The sequence below is a fragment of the Clarias gariepinus genome, chromosome 3 (assembly GCF_024256425.1).
Source record: "Clarias gariepinus isolate MV-2021 ecotype Netherlands chromosome 3, CGAR_prim_01v2, whole genome shotgun sequence".
In the NCBI taxonomy this organism is placed as follows: domain Eukaryota; kingdom Metazoa; phylum Chordata; class Actinopteri; order Siluriformes; family Clariidae; genus Clarias; species Clarias gariepinus.
In genome coordinates this window covers 2,359,766-2,383,061 of record NC_071102.1, presented here as the reverse complement: position 1 = coordinate 2,383,061, position 23,296 = coordinate 2,359,766, and the positions used below count along the sequence as shown (strand labels likewise).

Below are 23,296 nucleotides of genomic sequence, written 5' to 3'. Positions count from 1 at the left end.
GGAGTAAATATATCAGGGCAAGAGGGACAAACTGCATGGCATCCATCACCATCACAAAGGGCGCTGAACTGAATAAAATAAACAGAGACGGCGCGATGTGAAGAAAGAGTGAGAGAGGAGGAGGAGAAGGAGGAGTGGGCTTACCTTCACTTTGTCAGGACAGTCATTAGAGCACAGTCCACTGAGTACTGGGGGACGAGAGAGACACAGAGAGATGGAGTGAGACAGAAACAGAGTGAGAGAGAAAGAAACAGAATTAGTTACTTAGAATTAATATTGTTTCTCTTCATCTGTCTTCTCAGCATGAGTGCAGAGTGTGTTGAGAAACATGCTGAGAGAAAAGCAAAGGAAATCACATTAACCCCACAGTAGTGCTATGAAGTACGTACGAGTGTGTATGAGTGTGTACGCCAGTTCACACCTAATGAAGCCAACACACACTCCATTACACGACACATTTCATATTACAACTTCAACAAACAGCATTGGCAAAAAAAAAGCGCCCTCATTACACCTCCACCTTCATGTTAGAGTCGCCAAACTCAGGTTAGTCTACAGCGTGTGTGTGTGTGTGTGTGTGAGAGAGAGAGAGAGAGAGAGAGTCCATATATGGTGTGTTTGTGTGGGGGTGGAGAAAGAAGGGAGGCTTAAATTCCATGTGGTTAACGTTTCATGCAATTTAATTTTAAATGTTTGTCTATTATCACTGAAATCAAATGTAATTAAATATAAATTAGCGCAAAAGTGTCAGGATTGTTTATGTGATGTTACTAAGGAAAGGCATAAAGTTTCCAGCAGCTTTGGCCTTTGTGTTTGGATTAAACAATGAGATGATCACTTTATTACATAGTTAAATTAATTCCGCTGAATTTATAGCCATGACGATATAAAGCAAGACATTAAAGAACAATACAAACCATCATTAGGCTGTAACAGCCAGATTATTTACAAACAAACATGATTAATTCGGATGTTCCTTCCATATCTTGTCAAGTATTGTTTCTATATAAAATCCATCCATCCATCCATCCATCTGCATGGCTTTGGACTTTGAGAGGAAACTAGAGTACCCGGAGGAAACCCACTAAGCCACCCATGTTCAGAGAGAACATGCAAACTCCATGTCCATCGACCCCAAGGTGGGAATCGAGCCCAGACCCTGGAGGTGCAAGGAGACAGCGCTCACCACTACGCCACTGTACCGTCATGCATATATATATGGAGTCTAAACACCTGTAGTTTGTTTAAATACAGTGAGGATCACAAAGGGTGGATATAATTAATATATATATATATTTATATTTATTATATATTTTTAATATATAATAAATGATTACGTCCAAAACAGTTGAAATTTGAAACATCAGAATAGTTTTAAATCAGATTAAAGTGATATTGTCCATGTAAACACTGGACATCCATTTCCACTCGAAATTTAAATTAAATGTTTAATTAGGATCTGAAAAGGTTTAACAGAAAGGTATTTTTCGAGCTACTGAATGTGGGAGGAGTCGAGTACGGCTGTTACTTGCTACTGTAGTGGTTGAAATATGTAAATTATGTTTGGTTTGTTCATAACATCTTTTAATAATTAAATAACTAACTAAATAAATAAATGGTCCTGCTACATTCTTAGAAATGTATAATATATACATATGCATAAGCACAGCAGACATTCGCTAGTTTTTAAAAATACTTACATAAAAAAAAAACACAGGATGTCTGGATATAGCGTATCAAAGTTGGAAAAGAACTAAAGCAGGTATTACAGAAAATAGTGTGAACTAGATGAAGGTCTTAAATCAGAATACAGCTGAAATCAAAGCGCACAAAAACGTTTAGAAATTTATAGCTGAAAAAAAAAATCTGGTTTTCTTGCTCTCTGAAGTCGGTCGTGTTTGATTTCCCGGAGAACGTTCATCAAACACCTTTTCACTCACACAATTAAATCAACCTTGTCGTTCAGAACGAACTGATGAAAAGAAGGAAACCGAGCATGTCCATAAGATCTCAGCAACTGAGTTGGACACGGCAGAGGACATGTGTGTGTGTGTGTGTGTGTGTGAGAGAGAGAGAGAGATGGATGGTCGTCCTTCACGCCTGAGTGGATGAGGATGTGGTCGGATGAACGATCCTCTATCTCTCCTTTTTTTTTCCCGTTTGTTCTTCTTTATGGTCCTATGGTGTCTGTAGTGATGTCACAGCCGGGTGGATTTGTGGTTCTGAACTCGTCACGACAAACGAGCTACATTTTGTCAAAATATACTGTACATTATCAGACTGCAAACTAAGGGCGCTTTCACACTTAGTGTGAATGATCGAGTCTGATTGATTCAGGGCTTGTTCACACACACTCTAACAACGCTTTTTGGATGTATGGAACATATTTAAGCATATTTAAGCACTTAGGACAACATTTAGGACAAGACATGGACAAGAACATGTGAGGTCATTACAGACTGTAACGCTGCATACGGGCACACACGTGGTCCATCACAACATAGGGAAGAACTCAATGATGCTACGCAACTGACTAAAAAAAAAATCCATTTCCATTCATTCTCGAGTCAAATTTTACAGATTCAGGTTTGTTGGAGTCACTTTTTACCATTACTGCAACCATAGCAACAGTGTCCTAAACTCTTTAGAAACCAAACTAAAGAGAAGCCAGCTTCATCATCCTTAATCACATCAGCGCTTTATCCAGATACCGAGTTTTAGACTTCAGTCGAGCATCAAAACATTTCTGAAAATTTCACATAAATATGTGGATAAAAGCGTACAATCGACACTTCAGAGGATCTGGAGAGGCCTGAGAGTGAAGACTGTGAAATTGGAGATTTCACATCGAGCTGTTCTGTTCCACATCACTGAAGCAAATGGTCAGAGACGGTGTGTCAAATCAGTCACGACACACACACACACACACCGTGCTAGGAAAAAGCCTTTCACTGCTGATCTGATGGGTTAAGTCTGAGCTGAGATCAGCTGCTTGTGTGTACACTGGGTGCATCTACTCCTTCACTAAGACTGAATTGTGAACATGTGTGTTTGTGTATAGAGGGCTTTTATGTGCCTTGCACTGCTTGTGAAGGAGAGCAAATACAACAAGCAGTGTTAGAACAGAGTGATGAACCAAGCTTTATCACACCGTCACTGCACTGGAAGGAAAACAGGAGGTTTTTGAAGCAGAGCTCGCTGTGGTCAGTAGTGGTGGCGGGTCAAAACTAGCATGGCTCAGCACGATTCTCCGAGTTCATGCTAACAACAGGCAACATTCAATTTCTATGTCCAGCAAGCAGCGCGGAAGAATAACGTCCGTTCAAACAGTCCTTCCGCAGCGGCCATGTAGAGTAGGTTATGAGAATATATTAGTTTAATGAAACTTGTTTTTTATTCAGTTGTGTATTTATTGTTTAAATCTCACAGTATCGCGATTGTCCCATTATCGTCTGCTTAATTTTCTGTGGGCTAAATCAGTGTATTTTTTGTCAACTTTAAAAACTTGCTCCACTAGAAAATCCTGTTGTTGGATGATTGACATTTTCACACAAAAATATACGGCTGATGTTAAGCGGAGAACCGAGAACTCGGATACGTTCGACAGAACTAGAACACACCAAAACCAGAACGCGTCAAAGCACTACTAGTACTGCATTAGTAGCCACTGCGGAGAGACTTTCCAAACGCACTGTATACTGTATAACCAACTGACTTGAATAATTTCTGAGCAAATGCTGATGGTCCTCCAGTTGTTGGAGATAGTGAAGCTGTTGCACCTCTGCTTCTCCTGCTACCATCACGACCCTGAATAATACTAAATGGTATAGATAATGGATGGCAAAAATTTGGTATAAATATAAAATGTACCACATTTGAAGGGGCTTGCAATCTGTCTCAGAATATACCCCACAAGAGGGGATAAGTTGTACCCCTGGAGCACAAGAGGTGCCCAAATGTTCCCCATTGTCATATAATGGTGAAGGTACTCCCCATTAAAACAGGAAGTGCTCACTGTTGCGTTCCCTACTACGGTTCTTTCATTGCCGCCTTGAAACTCAACCTAACTGTGGATCCCATCATCATAGAGACTTGGGGAGGGCGGGCTTATTGTACTCAGGCAACCAATTAGTCTCTCAGGATCATTGTGAAGCTGTCAAGCCACGCCCTAGCAACTCATCACGTAGACTGTCATTATAAAAGGCCCAGATTTTCAGCATTTTTCAGAAGAAAGTGTCCCTTTCTAGATAATTATCAATATCCCGAATCTATTCTTTCTTATATAAAACTAAACGTTGGCATCAAAACTAATAATTGAAGACAGGATTCTTTACATAGAGAAGTTTAAGAGAAAGTTTAAAGCATTAGCCTGTTTGCCCATGGCCACCCTCTGGATATGCTGTAGAGTCCGTACAGAAATATATCAGAAATGTTTTCAGGCCATGTTGCTTATAGCAATTTTGGTCTTGAGGCAAGATCCAAGCCAAGCTGTGCCATTTGCCAATTTCTTTTTTTAAAGAGACATTAATATTAATACCGTAATCACACAACAGAGCAGCAGAGTAAAGACCTCTCAGTCGCATCCATGTTCAGCGATTTAAATTGAATGTGAATGAAACGAAGAGGACTAGAATGTAAATGGTTATCTATATAATACATACATAAATCATATGCTTGTTTTCCTTCTTATCCCTTTGAGTCTTAATCAATGTGTTTTTGTGCATTTAACTGGGTCTCTTTTATATACCTGGCGTATGGAGGAGACGTTCAAACTGTTTATGTTTAGCTGGGGCTTAATAAACCTTTCACATCCTATAAAATGTAAGGTCATCTTAAAAAGCCTTGCTTAAAAAATTTATCTATATTATGCTAAAAAAGAATAGTGGTAGTGTGAAAAATACATACTCACCCACACACACACATACAAAAAAAAAGAAATCATGCACTAGACACAGTGTTCTTATTGCTGCTTAATCTTCAATGCAGCTGTATTAAATGTCAAGTAGGGGCAAAAAAAATAAATAAATAGTGGAATGCGTGTGAGAACTACGCGGATCTGCGGAACATGTATTGATTATGAGCAATGACTTGAAACGCAGAAAAAACGGTTGAGAAGCGGCGTGTTATTTTTTCTGTGTCAGGTTTGTAAAAAGGTTACACTATACTATACACTGTGTACCAGACTGTGTAGCAGGGCACTCATGTCTAAAGTTTTACCCTGAATACAAATGAAACATCAGATTATGTAGCATACACTCCATCATAACACCAAGCCAAGAATGAACAGGAGAGAATGGATTATTATTTTATAGTGGAATCTGCAGTGTGGCAGCATTTCCACTCAGTTAAATTTGCAATTAATTTTTTACTGACATTTTAGTGTGTCTCATTACATAGAGTTGTGACATTTTGTAAACTTACTGTGAATGTGTGTGGCAAAAAAATAAAACTTCTTTGAATCCATGAAAGTCAAGAATTGGGCCAGTTGCTCGTACCTCATGTTTATAGACGATTTTTAGAAACGAGTTAAACTGGAGATTCTAAGGCCATTTGGATCCAATTAAGTTTTTGTATTGGGTAGGTAGAGGTGTCGAGGAGGCCGCACTGACAATCCTATACAGTGGAACCTTGGATTACGAGCGTAATTTGTTCCGGAGGCGGGCTCGTATTCCAGAACACTCGTAAACTAAATTAATTTCCTATAAGAAATAATGGAAACTCAAATTATTTGTTCCACAGTCCCAAAAAAATATATGCGTAAAAATAACTAACACACAATATTAAGTAAATATAAGACAAATTAACCTGCACTTTCCCTTAAAAAAAAAAAAAAAGTAAAAATAAATCCGGACAGATAAATGTTTCCGTTTGTGCGCAGGCGCTGTGTGTGTGAATCTAAAGTAAGCTCGGCGTCAAAACAAGAAGCGAATGTGTGATATATGATACTCGGTACTGGTAAACCAAGACGTGCTCGTCTTCCAAATAAAAATTTATTAAATATCTTTGCTCGTCTTGCAGAACACTCCCAAACCGTGTTACCCGCAATCCGAGGTTTCACTGTACTTGCTACTGCATCATGTTGACATGCAATATTTACCTACTGAAAAATGCTTATATTTTAATATAAACAGAGATCCTATTACCTGGATATTACATTTTGATTGATGGGTTACACTGTGTTCGAGTTAAACTTTAAATTAAGTATCAAAAAGTGCAGTTTCTTGAATGACCACTAGGACCACTGGCGCCAAAAGTAAGTCAATCCCCGTAGAGCCCATCATAAAACGCCCAGCTTTACAACAGAAATAAACAAGTTTATAGTTTTGGTCTCTATAGCTAGATTTACCGTACAGGGGTAATTTTTTTTTTATCTAACATGTTAGGTTAAATTATATTAAACCATAAACTTATGCATAATTAGAGGTGTGGCCAGTTTAAGTTTTTATTTTTCACATATACATTACTACACAGTGAAATTCTTTCCTCCCATATTCCAGCGTAACCGGGGTCAGAGCGCAGGGTCAGCCATGACACAGCCATAAAATTTGAGTGACAGCTGCACTTCAGGTGTCAAACCGCTAGCTTTTTGTGTAACATTAAGATTTACAGGATTTGGCAGACACCTTCACTTAGAGCGACTTACATGTTATCACATTATACATCTGAACAGTTAAGGGGTTAAGGGTCATACTTGAGGGCCAATCAGTGGTAGCTTGGTGGTGGTGCTGTTTGAACCTGGGATATTGCGGGCCACAACCCCTGACTCCACATTACAAACATTACCCTGCGCTAGGATTCTCTAAACTAAATAAATTAAGCATGATTCATGGAAGGAGTCTCCAGTGCCATTAACCACCATAGCATTTTAGCTGAGTGGAGTGCTAAGCTTGTGGGTGGTAACTGAGTTCGTGCTCTAAATGACAGCAAGGCTCTGTTTGTTCCACCCATTAAACCCATTTATGGTTAAACCGGTGTTTAGGCGGAGTCAGCTCCTACCAAGTTGGTGACAACCAGAACTCCCAGAATTGAGCTTCAAAACTGCTCTTCAGAAAACCTATGGGTGATGTCACTATAGGTTTGTCCAATTATTTTTATACCAGAGTCAGTGGTATGATGTCCTCCGAACTATTCTCCATCGACAGGTTTTCCACAGGGGACTATAAGAGAATGAGTCTAAACATGGGCCCGTGGTAACTGACTTCATGTCACAGTGTGACGAGTATCATCACTGAAATCAAACCTAATCTGTATATGGGTCCAGTTCTTCCTAAATGTGCACAGAGATCTCATGACTTTGTTTCATCAGTGTTTTATTGAATCTGTCTTTACTTACTGTACGGTGGTTTGGTTTCAAAGTCTCAGTTGGTTTCATTGTCTTATGTTTCATTGCCTGGTTAATAAAAACAAGGTGCAAATTAAAGTGATTTGAGTGAAACAGGTTCAGCTTCAGGACATTTATTTTAAAAGAGTTGCTTTGAAAATCGTCCTTATAACACAATACGCAAGGGTTTTGAACTCGGGATGCCAAGAGTTCCTGCAGCTGTCGGGAGAATAAATCTAGTAATGTAAAAGGTTGTATGCTTTAGGGTTGTACGTGGATTTGCTATTTCCCCTTACTGTTCTTCCTGTAGTAAATAATAATACATAATTTATAGTTTTGGTCAATGACAATTAAAGTAAAGTTCAGACGGCTCCGCCCTTTTGATGCTGCTGCTGTCACTGTTGTTGGAGTGTTCTCTGTGAAGAACCCGCCTCCTATCATGGCTCTGTCTCTGAGATGGTTTTGGCTCTTTTGATTTTAATTCGTCTATAGGATGGCTCCGCCTTCTCTTGAAGGCGCTGTCTCTGTGATAGCTCCGCCTCTCTTTATGCCTCCTTCTTTATGATGGCTCTTTCTCACTTGGTGGCGTCGTCTGCAGTTCTTCTGTTCATTAAAACCCCGAATCGGTTTATGCTCATTTTCATCTGAATTGTAGTAAAATATAAATTTAGTGCATCCCACGTTCTCAGTTCTCACGTTCGTCTGTTGATTTCCCACATCCGTTTGTCCTCTGAAAGCATTTCTCAAAGCCACATCAAAGGCTAATTTCTATCATGTTATGTGTTGAAGCATTCTTAAAATAAAAATTCCAGTGAAACTGAGCTGCAACACCATGAGCAGATGTTCCTTGCAGCACTACATCTGCATAAATACACAGCCAGAGACACTCTCGGCTTGTTTACCCCACCCTCTTCTGCCTACAGGTTCGCGCAAACACACACACACACACACACACACACACACCAAAAAAAACTTCTACAGTGTTAAACCACCGGAATTAAATATAAAATAGATCACCACAAATGTTATGCTACAAGAAAAAAAGTACTCGAACTATGCTATAAGCTGGGAGGCACTGGAAGTACCCTATGAATAAACTTAGCTCAACTTTTTATATATATATATATATATATATATATATATATATAGAAAAACCCAAACATAATAAAATATAATAAAACTTTGTAATAAAAACAATATCTGTAATTTCTTGTGATATTGTCACAGTCTGGCCAAAAAAACAACAACCAACAACAATAAAAAAAACAAACAAACTGCTGTTTCAGAAGTGTCATATTTTGGGCCTTAAGCAAGCAACGAAAACATTAAAATGACTGGAATTAGATTAAGAGCTGTCCAACATATTATTAAAATCTGTAAAGAAAGTGCAGGAAAATCTACTTCAAGGAAGAAATGTGGTCAGAAAACCATCCTGAATTAGTTTGACTGGTGATCGCTTCAACTCTTGGTGAAGTCACACCAAACCAAAGCTGTGTTTAATAATAAAAATAAAAGCATTTACACACACACAATGTGAAGAGAACTAGGACTAAACAGCCTTGTACCTCACTGTACAAGCCTCTGGAGACAGTGTTATGATCTGGGGTTGATCAGTTACTCAGGTCTAGACTCAGTAACGTTATGGGGCAATAAAATGAAGTCAGCTGACCACCTGAATGTACTGAATCACCAGATTATCACATCTGTGAAGGGGTTTCTTCCTATGGACATATTCCAGGACTGTGCTGGTCTCAAAAAACAAAAAATAAGTGCACTAGACTTATCAAATGCAAGCATTGTTTATGATTTAAAACAGAATGAATGTTTCAGAACTCATTCTCACTTTCATTTATGGTTCCCATGAGTTCTCAAATAGACCTTTTTTTTTTTTTTTATTAATTAAAAAAATTATTGTGCTAATTCTTTATCAACATAAGTGATAAAACGTGTTTTAGATTTTGATTCACTGATTCAACAGTTTTTTTTCTTTCCTTTTTTAATTTTTAAATTTGTTATACCCGGGTTTGACCTTTTCAAACAGTAAACTAAGAGAAGATGAGCTTTCCACTTTTTCGTGAAAGTGTGAAAGTAAATCCCTTAGCAGTTCAGAATTCCACCAGGCCTTTTATTTTTCACAAGAGCGTGATATCGGGTTGTACGGTTATTTATTAAACCCATACACTCATCCTGTTTTAAATGTCATCTGCCGCATGTGTAGCAGCAAGTTCTTTAACCGAGCGCTTCTCGTTTCCTGACTCCCTCTTGCTCCTCGATCGATCTGCTCTTTATTAACTGCCTTAATTGAACCGCCAGTTTGAGTTAGCGCGGGGCGTGAACGAGACGGTGATTATGGGCCGGTAAGGAGGGCTTGTGGCACGTTAAAATCAAAAGGGCGTCTCCATCCGCGCATGTTAATGGGCTGACCACTAACACGGAGTTTATGTGCTAGGAGTCATGATTAGCTTCGTGTGCAGGGTAAGGGTTTATGAGCTCGGTTTCACCGAGGAGCTCAGACAGGGAATTCAGCCTCATAAATAGTAAGCAGTGATGTGAGAAGGTCACAGGGTCTTGTTTCCCATGAGACTGGACTCACACATCTTAAACTGTTTTGCTCCTTTTAAAAATGATGAATTTATTCTGCTAATCTGCAAATCCGTTGCTCTGCGTACACTTTGAAAACTTGCGGTATTCAGGAAATGTAATGTTTTCTTGTAGCGTGAGCAATACGAAACGCATGAAAGACACGTGTCACGAGTGTCATATTGACTCCAGTATCTCGCCGAAATGCGTCTGCGGCTAAAAACCCTGCCGTGAAAAGGATTTGAGTGTGCATGACGATGCTATTGTCTGGGTTTTCTTTCCCCCCCTATCTTTATTCCCTCCAAATCTGGAGTGGACAGACAAAATGGGCCGATGAGACATTCGTCACTCCCGTGAAGAGAATCCCGTGCACCTTAAAAAAAAAATTAAGCGCAGAAGCAAGGCATCCACCCGATCTCTTAACGCTGTTTTACTTTGTGGTTAATTTCTGCGTCTTGTCTGCACCTTTGTTGCAAGCGTCAGAGAAAGCGATTACCATCATTATCACTGCTAATATGATTGACAATAAGTGGGCTGGGGGCACTTCATAATCAGTTTACCCATGATTACATTTTTCTCACGTGGGAAGAACATCATCATAAATCGCTTTCTATTCTCGGAAATGTTTCGGTAAGTACTGTACGTGCGGACGATGAATAAAACCACAGACCCGGTCTGTCGCTGGGTAATAATGACTTCTTTTAAACGGTTCATTCATGTAGAATTTTAAAGTCTTTTTTTTTTTTTACTTTGTTCCTTTGTGTTACTCTTCACTCCAGGATAAATCGTCTATTTATTAGCTCTCTCTCTCTCTCTCTCTCTCTCTCTCTCTTTCACTGGACATGGAACAGCAAGTTTTATTGTATATTGATTAGCATTATATATTTAAATATAAATGCCATCATAGGTTTTTGTCTTTATATATATATTTTTTTATTTATTTATTTTTTTGTTTATAAATCCTGCTTTTCACTCTGACTGCAGGAAAAGGTGTGTGTGTGTGTTTAATGTGCTGAATGTGCGTGGTTGTATTTGTGATTGCAATGCAGGCATGAACAAAAGACAGATTGAGCAGCCACTTCCCGCTCACACTTGGAGAATTGGTGTGATTTTGACATGTAAAGACAAACATACAATACCCTCAGTGGGGGGAAAAATACTGTTGCTAGGCAACTGGGAAATATAGATGTACGGGGTAGGATAGCTACTGGATGTGGCTAACAATCGAGCAAGTCGCCATTAATCTTTTATGTGGTCTGTAAAAAAAATTAAAATAAAAAGGATAAAGAATATATTTTATTTTTTTCCATAATTGCACTCGACATCAACTGAAACATCACAGTTTATCTGAGCTGTCAGAAAATTTCAACTCTCAGCTATAACTGTATAGACATCTTTGTAAAGACAGTCAACATTACTGCTGAGTTTGTTTTATACAAAACTGGCTATAAGATGGGAGATCTGCTCCTAAGAACAAACCTGCAGGTCCAAAGAGAGAGAGAGAGCGAGACCGACTGGACTATAGGTTTTAAAACTGCCACGCTGTCGAGTCATCAGAATTGCCGTCTTATTCATCTGGGCTCCTTAATTCACCCTGGTCGAGTTCAGCGTTCAGCTCGCTCAGTGTTCCACCACATCCATCACCTCCACTTCCCTGCAATGCAGTTTGTTTCTCTGATCTACAGCTTCTGACTCGAATCGGTCTTCATCAGCTGAGTCGGCCGAGTTTGCAGACGAGAAACACTGAACTAACCAGCAGTACGTGGTTAAAATAGAAATGTACCGCATCAGCCGCATCCTACAAGATTTAGCATTAGAATCTAGATACAGTAGATACTCGCAAAAGGAAGGAGATACCAGTTTAGCATGTACAAACAACACACGCTATTGATTGGCCAAGAGACTCGACAGCCGTCTCTGGCTGTTTCTAACAGCGGCAGACAGGAAATCATTTATATCCCAGAAGTTAAACCTGAATGTGACCTGTGAGAAAAGTGATCCTGAAACGGCTCATGGCTACTTTGTTTCCCCTCAAAGCAGTTGTAGTGTTCCATATCAATCGATTCCAAACAAACAATAAACATCGACGATGTCACCTAGCAAAGATGAAAATGTAATAAACAACAGATGGCTTCAGAAAGGTCTCATAGAAAGTTTAAGCAGAGATATGGGTTTGTGGTGTTTTATGGCAGTTCCTGGGACTTTGGACCACCTTCTTTCGGCTGCTCCCTTTAGGGGTCGTCACAGTGGACCATTTGTCCACTCCAACCTCCTGCATGTTCTCCCTCACAACATCCATAAACCTCGTCTTGGGCCTTGATTTTCTCCTCCTGCCTGGCAGCTCTATCTTTACCATTCTCCTCCTGATACTGTACCCCTCATTCCTCCTCTGCACATGTCCAAACCATCTTAATCTGCCGTCCCGAACTCTAACTGTCCCCAAACCATCCTACCTGCACTGTCCCTCTAATATAGTGCTAGTTCTAATATACTTCTAGACCCTGAGACTCTGGGTATCCATGTAAAACCGGCTTCTGTTCTGCAGAACAGAAACCCAACCATTTTGTTTTTGCTAGCTTCTAAAAGGTGTGGCCTTGTTGTTTAACAATCACGAGATCGAGTCCTGATGATGTCAGAGCAATGCTATAGTGGTGAGTCAGAAAGAGAAGATTTTGAAAAGTGAGCTTTTTCTCCACTCTGTGATGTTGCTTGAGCAACAGTTTGGTGGCATAACGTATTTCAGAGGACGGAAAATGATATTTGGAGGATTTGTATTGATATTTTGATACAGTGTGAAAGGTTTGATTGCTGTGTTGTGCACATGGCAGCTGTGTGTACCCTGCATATGAATAATATACACCAAGTCCCCAACATATATGAACGAGTGGCAATCCCGAGAGCTTGTTTGTAAGTCGAGTTTGTTCGTAAGTCCAACAAACATTGTCTAAGTACTAGGATACTGCCATAATTGGCTATCCATGGTATATTATGACATTAACGTGCTTTTTAAAATTGTGCTGATGGAATAATGATTCATGTTAAAAGAGCGAGCGATGTCTGCCATCTTTTCACCTCCCTTCAATCTCCCAATTATTTTTACTTTTGTCTCCATCATTATTGCTTGGCGCAGAACCAGCTTCATCGCCGCTGCTTATTAGTGCTTTTTGTATAAAAACGCGTAAAATTGATTGTTACAAACGAGGAATGCCTAGGTGGATTTGATTCGTTCCAAGATGGACGATTCTGAGGAGGAAGAATGTTCCGGTAGTTGCGGAAATCATCAGTAGCACCACCTGTAGGACCGGAGAGCCGATAGACGATGGAGAGAACCTGATCTCGTCAGCCTGCGAAGGTGGTTTCATCTAAAATGTGTATAATTGCTTTTATTGCCCAACAGTGCAGAAGGTATTGCGCTTTGAGAGCTGAAGGTTACTGATGTAACTCGTGTCGATCCACAGACAAGATGCACTTAAATAGACCGCTCTTCATGTCCCTCTGAGAGCACTCAGGATCGCCCGTGTGGCCCGCGGGCTGTAATCGAGCTCGACACTGCTGATCTGTATTCCTGCAACATGCAGCAATAACGGCAATTCCAGCGGGCTCGAATTTAGTGGCAAAATATAAAAAAAATAAATAAATAAAAGCTGGACTAAGAGAGATAGATGCTGCGGACACTTCTCTTCATCTGTACAGGAAGTTTGACAATTCTGAGTCTTTTTTTTTTCCGAGTCCACACAGCTGCAGCTCCCGAAAGAGGAAGCTATTAGACTCTCGACTGCGGCTCGGGGAGAGTAAGAGGGAATGGAAAGCCTGCTTCATGCTGTGTATGTTTCTGTGTGTGTGTGTGTGTCAGAATATGTTAGATTAATGAGTTGCGCAGAACGGTGGCTTAGCATTCACAGCGTGGACACAAACTCCCAACCTTTGTGCTATTTATACACTCCGACACGGACAAGTGTCTCGTTCACTTTTTCTTTCTAAACCATGCACACATATTGTTTGACATGCAGCGTGTAACAGAACAGGGGTCCTGATAGTCTGTGTGTGTGTATGAGAAAGGAAGGGGTGTTTGAGGGTACTGGCAGCCCGGGAGCAGTTTGCAATTCGCAGCAAATTACCCAGAGTGCCTCGCTGCTTTCCGTCCTGTGCGCACGATCACAGCATCGACTGGTAACACTCTCACACTGCTCATTATCCCAGAAAGAGAGAAGGAAGGAAGGAGGAAATGAGAAACGGAGGGAGGTAGAGAGGGATAGGATGAGGGTAGGAGGGCGAGAGACATGTAGAGAGAGTGAGAGAGAGAGAGTAGGAGGGTAAATGGTGTGTGTGTGTGTGTGAGAGAGGATTACATCCTTACCAGCTAGAAAGTACCAAATGTACCAAAAGTATACAGTAAGAACATGTACATACAACACACAAACACACAAACACACATATGTGTAAATAAACTTGCATGCATACTGTATACACGTGTGTTCTGCTATAATAAAAGCACTGTCGCGGGATTAAACGCCGTTGAGCCGGCTTTTTAAGAGACGCGTCCCTCTTTGCAAATGTCAGTTCTCCAAATGTCAGGTACACTGGTGCCTTCGTTTCCACGCCGACCAACGGAAAGAGAGAGAGAGAGAGAGAGAGAGAGAGAGAGAGCCCTTTCAGCTCTGTTATGACAGGTTCAACAAACACTTGCAGAGAGGGGTCATGTTCCCTGTTCTATCCATCCATCCTCCGTCTCAGCAGCATGACAGGAGATCATGAACTGTCCGAGTTAGTTGGAAGAACCGAACATGGAGATGTGGAATGAGCAAAGATAATTACGAGCAGTGTTCAAGTCAAAGAGGGACTTTTAATTACCAGAATAACAGAACACAGTCCTGAGAGTAAAAACTAAAAACTATATAATCCCCTGATACACTAATGTATTAGAAACGCCGGCCTGCCAGGAACTCCATTAATGTCTTCTTCAGACATGTGTAAATGTCATGTAGCGAGGTCAGGACTGTACAGGGGACGCTGCGATAACTTCCAGCGGAGGTCCTGTAATGTGCAAGTATTGTTGGTGAATGAGTGTGTGCACAGTTCACACACACAGATGCGTCTTCTGCAAGTCGGCGATGTTGATTTTCATGGATCAGACGTTCCACTCGCCACATGTTCACGGGAACGACCGCAGTGAGCTCCGAACCACCTCGACTGGGATCGTCACTCACGGACATACGACCTTCTTTAAAACTTTTGCGCTGTTCAGATGTTCAGTTACTGCGGATGAGAGTCTCATCACCGTACTGTGCTTGAAGTATTCTGTAAATGTCAATCCATTCTATGACTTTGTTCACAAAATTGTATCACTAGTCCTGGTTTGACTTAAACGCCCCTCATAATTACATAAAAAAAAACACTTTCCTTCATTAACACTAATCAAAGATGTGGAGGTAACACCTTCAGCTCTTTTGTTTTTTGTCTGGATTCACAATCACAATGTGTGATTTACTAAACCTGAAAATGACTTTGTGAACAGAGATTATGTGCACAAAATCAATACTGTACATTCAGAGAGTGGGTATTACACTGGTGGAAATCTCTTCATGGTGGTTAAAGAGAATAAATAGCGTTGACATTTTTTAATGGAGCGATGTTTATTAAGATCGGGCATCAAGGAGCTTTTACATCGGGAACACCGGGTTTGACTGCTCCCACTTCCTCCTTCTCTAGCTAAACAACTTCTACACACACACACACACTACTAGGTGGTTTGCAATCTGCCAGTAAACACAAAGAGAGAAACAGTGCAAAGAATAAAGAAGCTTTTGAGGATGTCTAGACTGACCCAGCTCTGGTCATGGAGTCCAGAGACAGAGATCAGAGCATGCTGAGTGAACACGGAGAGATCAGAGAACACACACTGCACTGATGACGTCACATGTCCACTTCTGCGATTGTCTTATATGATTAAAGACACGCCCGAGTACACCTAGCCGTGCTCGAGGCTGTCCTTCAGCTCAAGTACAGAAGGCTGGTCCATGATCCGCAAATGTAGCGGATCTTAGGGTCAAGTGTAGTCTGATCCGTGCCCGAGCTCCTGGTGTGACAGCAGCATAGAACTAATAACATCTGATGACAAGTTGGTTTCGTATTAAGATCTGAACTGCATGTTCGCTTCTCCTACACCGACAACATTTTAATTTTAATTTAACATTTATGTACATTTTTTTAGATGCAACTAAATGAAATGAATCTTAGATTATTTGCACTTATGTAAACTAGACTTTCTGTCTGAACCGTTTTGAAATTCAGAAGCCTCATTACGGACTGAGTTTGTGATTAGGGAAAAAAACAAACAAACATCATGTCAGGTAACGTCAGATAATCTGCATAAGGCTGTAAGACAAAGAAGTCAACGAAAAAAAGAAACATATTTGGGGTAGTATTCGTGTATTCGTATTCACTCACCAATCACTTTAACGAAATAAGCATCAGCCTCGAAGTTGTTCTTCAGGGCGTGGATGGTGAGCTCCTCCTTCCCCTCCGCCTGGCTCAGCACGATCATGTCCAAAATTCCCTACAAAAAAAAAAAAAAAGGAAATGCACTTCAGTTTCCCACAACGCCCCTGGCTTCTCACATCTCTCTGTGTCATTGTCACACTCCCACATTGTTAATGCACTCTGCAGGACCATTACTGGCCATCAGATCAAAGCTCTGTGTGTGTGTGTGTTTTGTACACTAATGCTGCACATCCCACTATGAAGGTGTTACCAGACACAAGACAAAACATCTCACAAAGTGAAAAATGTCTTGAATTGGAGACACCAGCCATCAAAGGTTTCATCACACACACACACACACACACACACACACACACACACACACACACACACACACAGATGTTGTGGTGTAAACAGTCTGCTGCTGTAAATGGGGCCGTTATAAAATTATCTAGATTATATGATCAGAGCAAATGATAATAATAAATAATAAGGCCAAACATTTACACATTTATATTTAGACTAGAGTTCAGTCCGCAGTCCTTACGACAAATAAAATGGTAGAGTGTGTCCCTGAGATGGTAATACGAAGAAAACCTGGAGAGGAACCAAAGAACCCATCATCATTTGGGTGAGATGATGTCACCATGATCAGATCAGGATGAGTGTTACTACTGAGATTAGAATCAGAATAAGGAAAATCGTTTACATTATGAAGCTCAAGATTAGAATCCGGACCAGGGTGGAGACCTGGATTAAGAAATCTTTAACAGGATTGGGTTTAGGATTAGGAACATGGATGGATTTAGGTTTAGCAAAGTGATTAAGTCAGATTTTAGTGCACTGTTAGTGTCAGATTTGGGAGTAGAATCAGATTAAAAAGCAGGACGGATTTTTGGATTAAGGATCTGGGTGAGGTTTAAGGTTAATTCTAACCCTAAACCCATTTATAATGTCAGATTTGGGATCAGAATCAGGGACTGAACTGGATTAAGGTTTAGTGTTATATTTGGGATTAAAGTCATCAGATTTGGTTCATGATCAGATTTGGGATTAGACTAAAAATCAGTTTTTAGATAAGGATCAAAGTCAGAATTAAAATCAGTATCGATCAGATTTGGGTTAACAAACAATCAGATTTCAAATTAAGTTTTTATTAGATTTGTCTTATGGTTGACCAGACTTTGGATTAGCTTTGATCAGATTTGGTCATTAGGATTTATCAGAACTGAGATCAGGATTGATCAGATTCATGATTGATCAGATTTCGGTTAATGATTTGATCAGATTTGGGATTAGGATAATCAGATTAAGGTTTATAAATGATCAGATCTTCAATTCTGGCTGCAGTGCGAGCAGGATCGGTGTTACACAGACACACAGCCGGCAGAGGACACGGTGAGAAACGTTGTCTGTCCCTCTGCGATACGAGATGATTGGGGTCATGACCACTTGATTTTGCAAGCAGGCAGACACACACAAACGCCGTACAACACACACACACACACACACACACACACACACACACACACACACACGCTGTATAAACACTAACCTGCAATTTCTATTGTCTATTAAAGAGGAGGCTGCTTTTAAATAGTTGTTTCATGTGTTACATTGCTTCTCTCTCTCTCTCTCACACCTCACACACACACACACCACAATTATACACACATCATCTTTCCTACTAGACCTTATGATTGTGTTTTCAGTAGACGTGTGACGTACAGATTTAACCCCCGGCGATGCTGTAATATAATCCGGTCAGAGTAATAACGTTAGTGAAATGAAGTGAACTGGACTGAGAGAGACAGAAAGACATTCTGATGTCTCTGTGATTAATTATAATAACCAACGTCTCCGACTACCAGTCAAGGACAGTTTCTATAGATAAAACTAAAAGACTCTCTCTCTCTCTCACACACACACACACACACACACACACACACACACACACACACACACACACACTTGTATAGCCAACAGATCAGAAGCTGTACTGTACATATGGATGCACTTAGTGCCGGGACAAAGCGTCCTCCTCCAGATGTTTTCCTTTATTGTGGACCTTCTAATGCCATATTATTTCAATGCCGTATTTATAATGCCATGTTATTTCAGTTTTGAAAAAATCTAGTATTGTTCTTGAATGTAGAAAATAAATCTATTAGAAACAAAATTTCAAGGCGTCCAAAAACTTTTGGCTGGTACTGATATTACATGTGGTTGCAATTCTTCTACCGAAGAGGAATCATTCAAGGTATGTGCATCTGCCTCGCCGAAAAATTATTGACAGAACAGATTCAGGCAAAAATCCTAGTAATACGCTGTCCATAATTAAATTAGCCCATGTCCACATGTATAACTAATCTAATCTGGAAAGGACTTTAGAAAGGAAGGGAAGGAAACTTCTGTGCCAAAAAACTCAAGAAAACTATTCATCATTAACATCACCATAAAAACTCCTACAAGAGAACGTGGCCAAAGGTTTTGAGAATGACACAAATATTAAAAACAACCGTCAGTCTTGAGTCACGCCAACAGTGAAGCATCCTGAGACCATTCGTGTGTGGTGTTGCTTCTCAGCCGAGGCAGTGGGTTCACTCACAATTTTTCCTAAGAACACAGACATGAATAAAGAACGGTACAAAAACATCTTCCGAGAGCGACACCTCCCAACCATCCAAGAACAGTTTGGTGATAAACAATGCTATTTCCAGCATGATGGAGCTCCTCACTATAAGGCAAAAGTGATAAAAACATAAATATTTTGGGTCCATGGCCAGGAAACTCCCCAGACCTTCATCCCACTGGGAACGTGTGGTCAATCCTTAAGAGACAGGTGGACAAACAAAAACCCACAAATCCTGACAACCTCCAAGCATTGATTATGCAAGAATGGACTGCGGCATCAGTCAGGGTGTGGCCCAGGATTTGATTGACGGCAAGCCAGGGCGAATTGCAGAAACTTATGAAATGTTTGTATTTATACTTCAGTATGTCGGAGTAGCATCTGACAAAAAGATCTAAAAACACTAAAGCAGCAGACTTTGTGTGTCATTCTCAAAAATTCTTTTGGCCCCCAGCTGTACAGAGAAACAGCGGTAAACATCCTGGTTTCCCTGAGAAAGCACACCTTGATGTTTACTGTAAACCCCATGCTCTAAACTTTTGCAAGAGCAACCAAAAAATTCAAGAGCCCTCAAACCTGAGCAAATTCAGTCATGATCACAGCAACTGCTAATTTTCCTGTCTAAATATACAAAACAATTTAACACAGCCTTGGGGTGCTTTCACACCTATTAGTGTGATCCCCGAGTCCAAATCGAGAAAAACTGCACCTTTTGGTTCATTTAGAATTCTCACTGCACCACAAAGCAATTAAAAACAACAACAACAAAAAAAAAAACAGATATACTGGCGGAGGAGTGTGGGATGAAAACACATGCGCGACTCTTTGTTCATTGTTCTGAAAAACCTTTGTGAAGTGCGAGAAGAAATCATAAAAAGATCACTCGAATGCGGAGAACAAAGAGTCGCCCTCAATATATTACTAGATAATTGTAGGAGTTACGAGTTTAAAACACTTTCCATCTTTTCTTTTCACTTCGGCAAATCATTCAAAATCATCAAAACACCTCCATTTCCACGGCACTTTCGGCTCCGTCCTTTGACTCGCGCTGCAACTCGTGGCTCAGTTTAGCAGCTCTTATCTCCTGAAAGCGTCGCCCACATCCTAAAAAACTCTGTGCTTTTATTCACTCCCTGCATTCGGGCCTGGCGTAAGCCTCCTTCTACGGGTTCTATTAGAACCATACCACGTCCACCTCAGGGGGTCGGTTGACCTCGGACCGGCTGTACGATTGCTGTTCTCACTGGACCGAAGACAAAAGAAAAAAAAAAACACACTAAAGTTTGATTGAAACGGACTAAACTCTGTATATGCGAAAGCATTCTAAACACTCATTAAGCCGTGATTTTAAAATAGTCCTGAATCTGTCGTCATGCCTCCGGAACTCTTGGACATGCTGCCGGTCTGTCGAGACAGTAAAGCCTCGTGCACTTTTCTTGCCATCTGTGTTTCTTTTTCTCCAAAGAACTTTTTTAAAAATGATGACCAGAAACCGAAATGCTTTAAATTTGGATGAAATTACGCAGGATTTAGAGACAGGATTTGTGATGGGTTTAGAAACAAAACAAGTAGAACGCGCTAGCTTCATGGATGATTTTGAAAAATTTCATAATGTAGCAGCACCTAAACCTGATTAAACCCTAAGTGTGACGAGTAGAAGGATTTTATTACATCGGTTCTGTTTTCAACTCCGTGTCCGTCCCAGCAAAATGTCCTTCCAGTATCTTTACTAGAAAAGACGAAGTATCGACTAGCTGTACCGTGAAAATTGCAACTATATATTTATGATAACCGTGTGTACCTGTTGTGTATGAGGGCGTTTCAACATCTGACACAGATCATTTCGTAGTCTAACAACATAGCTGTTTCGTGTATAATTATCTCAAATTTTAACGAGATGTGCAAAAACTAATTAAGTTAATGATTGAGATGGAGCTGGCATTCCAGTGATAATGGCAATGTGTTGTGGAAATGGCCACCACGGTCACCTGGTGTCCTGGTCAAGGTATACGGACACCCTGTATACCATTTTGGTTAATCAGGTAAAGGTTAATTATGGTTGGGCAGGAATTTAAAAAGTAATAATAAATTAGCTTGCTGGAAATAAATGCAGTGACCGAGCGCTGAAGTACTCGGGTGGATATAGTGGATTTGGTGCACAGCCAAAGCACACGGAAGGTGAGAGGTTAGCCATTGGTCTCAGACGAGGCGTGGACAGGACATCAGTCTGCCTCGTTAGAGTCGTGAGGGAAGGACGGAGCCTGGGTCACACATCAGGGAAGGACAATTACAGCTGTGATACAGCGCTGACCACCAGAAACACCTCCACTTTCACTGCAAATTACCCAGCGTGCTTCGCTGCTCTCTGCATGATCGGAGCATCGACTCTCACACTGCTCATTATCCGGGAGAGAGAGAGAGAGAGAGAGAGACTACCAGGAGGAGGACTGACTGCCCCCGTACAAGAAACAACCTCTGAAACATGACTGCTGAATCACTGATGCTTCCTGGGTGTTTGCAGCTCTTGTTACGAATAAAAACGTAATAAATCTGCTAAGTAACCAGAGGTACAGCATCAGCTCACAGCTTGACCGCCAGAAGGTTAAGACTTTAATGTACAGTAGACGGACCATTTAGACGGTTCATGAATATCTTAAATAAGAAAGTCACACAGTTTAAAAGGTCCCGCTCATCTATAAGCGACTTTACTACAATGTTACACATCACATGATGTAGAAATGATCTGATGTGGCCACAAAACGTGGTTTCAACACGCAAGTCACTAAGATGGAAGATAATAATGCAAAATGCGGCTTCTGTAAGAGGGTGGACACGTCAACACAACCTTTAAACAATGTAAGGAAATGTCGCGTAGTATTTTGGGGATGTCTCTTTTGCTGTTCTTTGTTGCTATGTCTTTTAGGTCGTGGGATTGGGCTTCATCCCTGTCAATCTTCCTTTTCAACGTGATGACGATTCCCGTGGGAACCAATGAGACGTCTCTTGCCTAGTACAAGCAGGCAGCGGCGGCTTCTTTCTTTCATTCACATTGTTTACGGCGACTCTTTATACTTCCGGTTGGGGCGGTTATTATCTGACAGTGTTGAGTCGAGATTAGTACTGTCTGCCCGAGGGTCAACATAAGCAACACGTAGAGCGAGAATTTGTTCAGAAACATCGAGTTAGAAGTGAAAGCGGCTCACATCGTTGAATTTACAATTTAAATCTTTTGTAAATTTTTGTATATATTATTTCTTTATCTGAACTTTTGGTTTCCACTGTAACCATGGAGCAATTGGGTGTGTACAGTAGTACATTATTTACTAAAGTTTGCTGACGCTCATTGCAAGTCTTGGGTTTGTCTCATTCCTATACACAGTTCACTCCCCTGGTAGTAATCAGTGTTTTTTATTTATATCATAGTATTTTATTTTCCTACTTCCCCTAGACATGTAGAGCGAGAGTAACGACTTAACAGGAAAACCGTAACAGTTGCAAAATTTTAAGTCCGGACTGTAAATTAACCTCAAGAGTTATAAATTGTAGCTAATCCCGGGGTTTAATCGATATACAAAATTACATAAAGTACAAGTGCATGTGGTCTGGTCTGTGCTAAAATGATTAAGAGATACTTAATGTGTATTCGTTTGTAGCGATTTTCCCATTTAAACTTCCGTTCATGATTTGTAAATAAAGACATTTCATGCGTGTACAGCATTTGGCAGGCGGAGCGCAGGAAGGCTGAGCTGCGTTAGAGCGAGAGAGAGCGAGAGGGAGAGAGAGAGCTGCTCTCCTCCGAACTCAGACAGCAGAACATTAAGGCTCATATAGGATACTGAATAAGCTAAAAGCTGCAGACACCGTGTTTTCTAAATCATCCACTTGATGGAATCTATTAGCAGTTGCTGGTTCCATCTGTAACTGTCTATAGCCGAGCTCTTACACTAATTACACACAGATTTTTGGGAAAAAAGGAACAGTGCAAACTGCACAGTATGAGGGCAATACTTAAACCTGTTTAGTACAATAGTGTATCAAAACAGTGATTATCTTAGATTGTTAACTGATGATAACTATTGTACTGTCACTTACTGTCTGTATTGTACTGCTTCATCCACTACACATCTCTGCACCATCCATAACTAATGTTTATCTTTGCACTACTTTATATTCCACTCGTATTTATACCGTATTGTACAGAACTCATATACATACAGTACATGTGTATGTGTTATTGTATGCGTTATCTTCTTGACATGTCTCTCTACTGCACAATGTTTGCA

General features: G+C 40.5%; 1 protein-coding gene across 1 annotated transcript in view; it reads right to left on the bottom strand.

Moving 5' to 3' along the window:
• itfg1 (integrin alpha FG-GAP repeat containing 1) overlaps positions 1 to 23,296 on the bottom strand; it is a 154,111-nt gene that overhangs the window by 46,652 nt on the left and 84,163 nt on the right. The window contains exons 12-13 of the mRNA XM_053491718.1: positions 16,349 to 16,457; positions 145 to 188 (exon numbers count right to left, since the gene is read on the bottom strand). Of these exons, the coding sequence (XP_053347693.1) occupies positions 145 to 188; positions 16,349 to 16,457 (153 nt within the window). The remainder of the gene's footprint in view (positions 1 to 144; positions 189 to 16,348; positions 16,458 to 23,296) is intronic.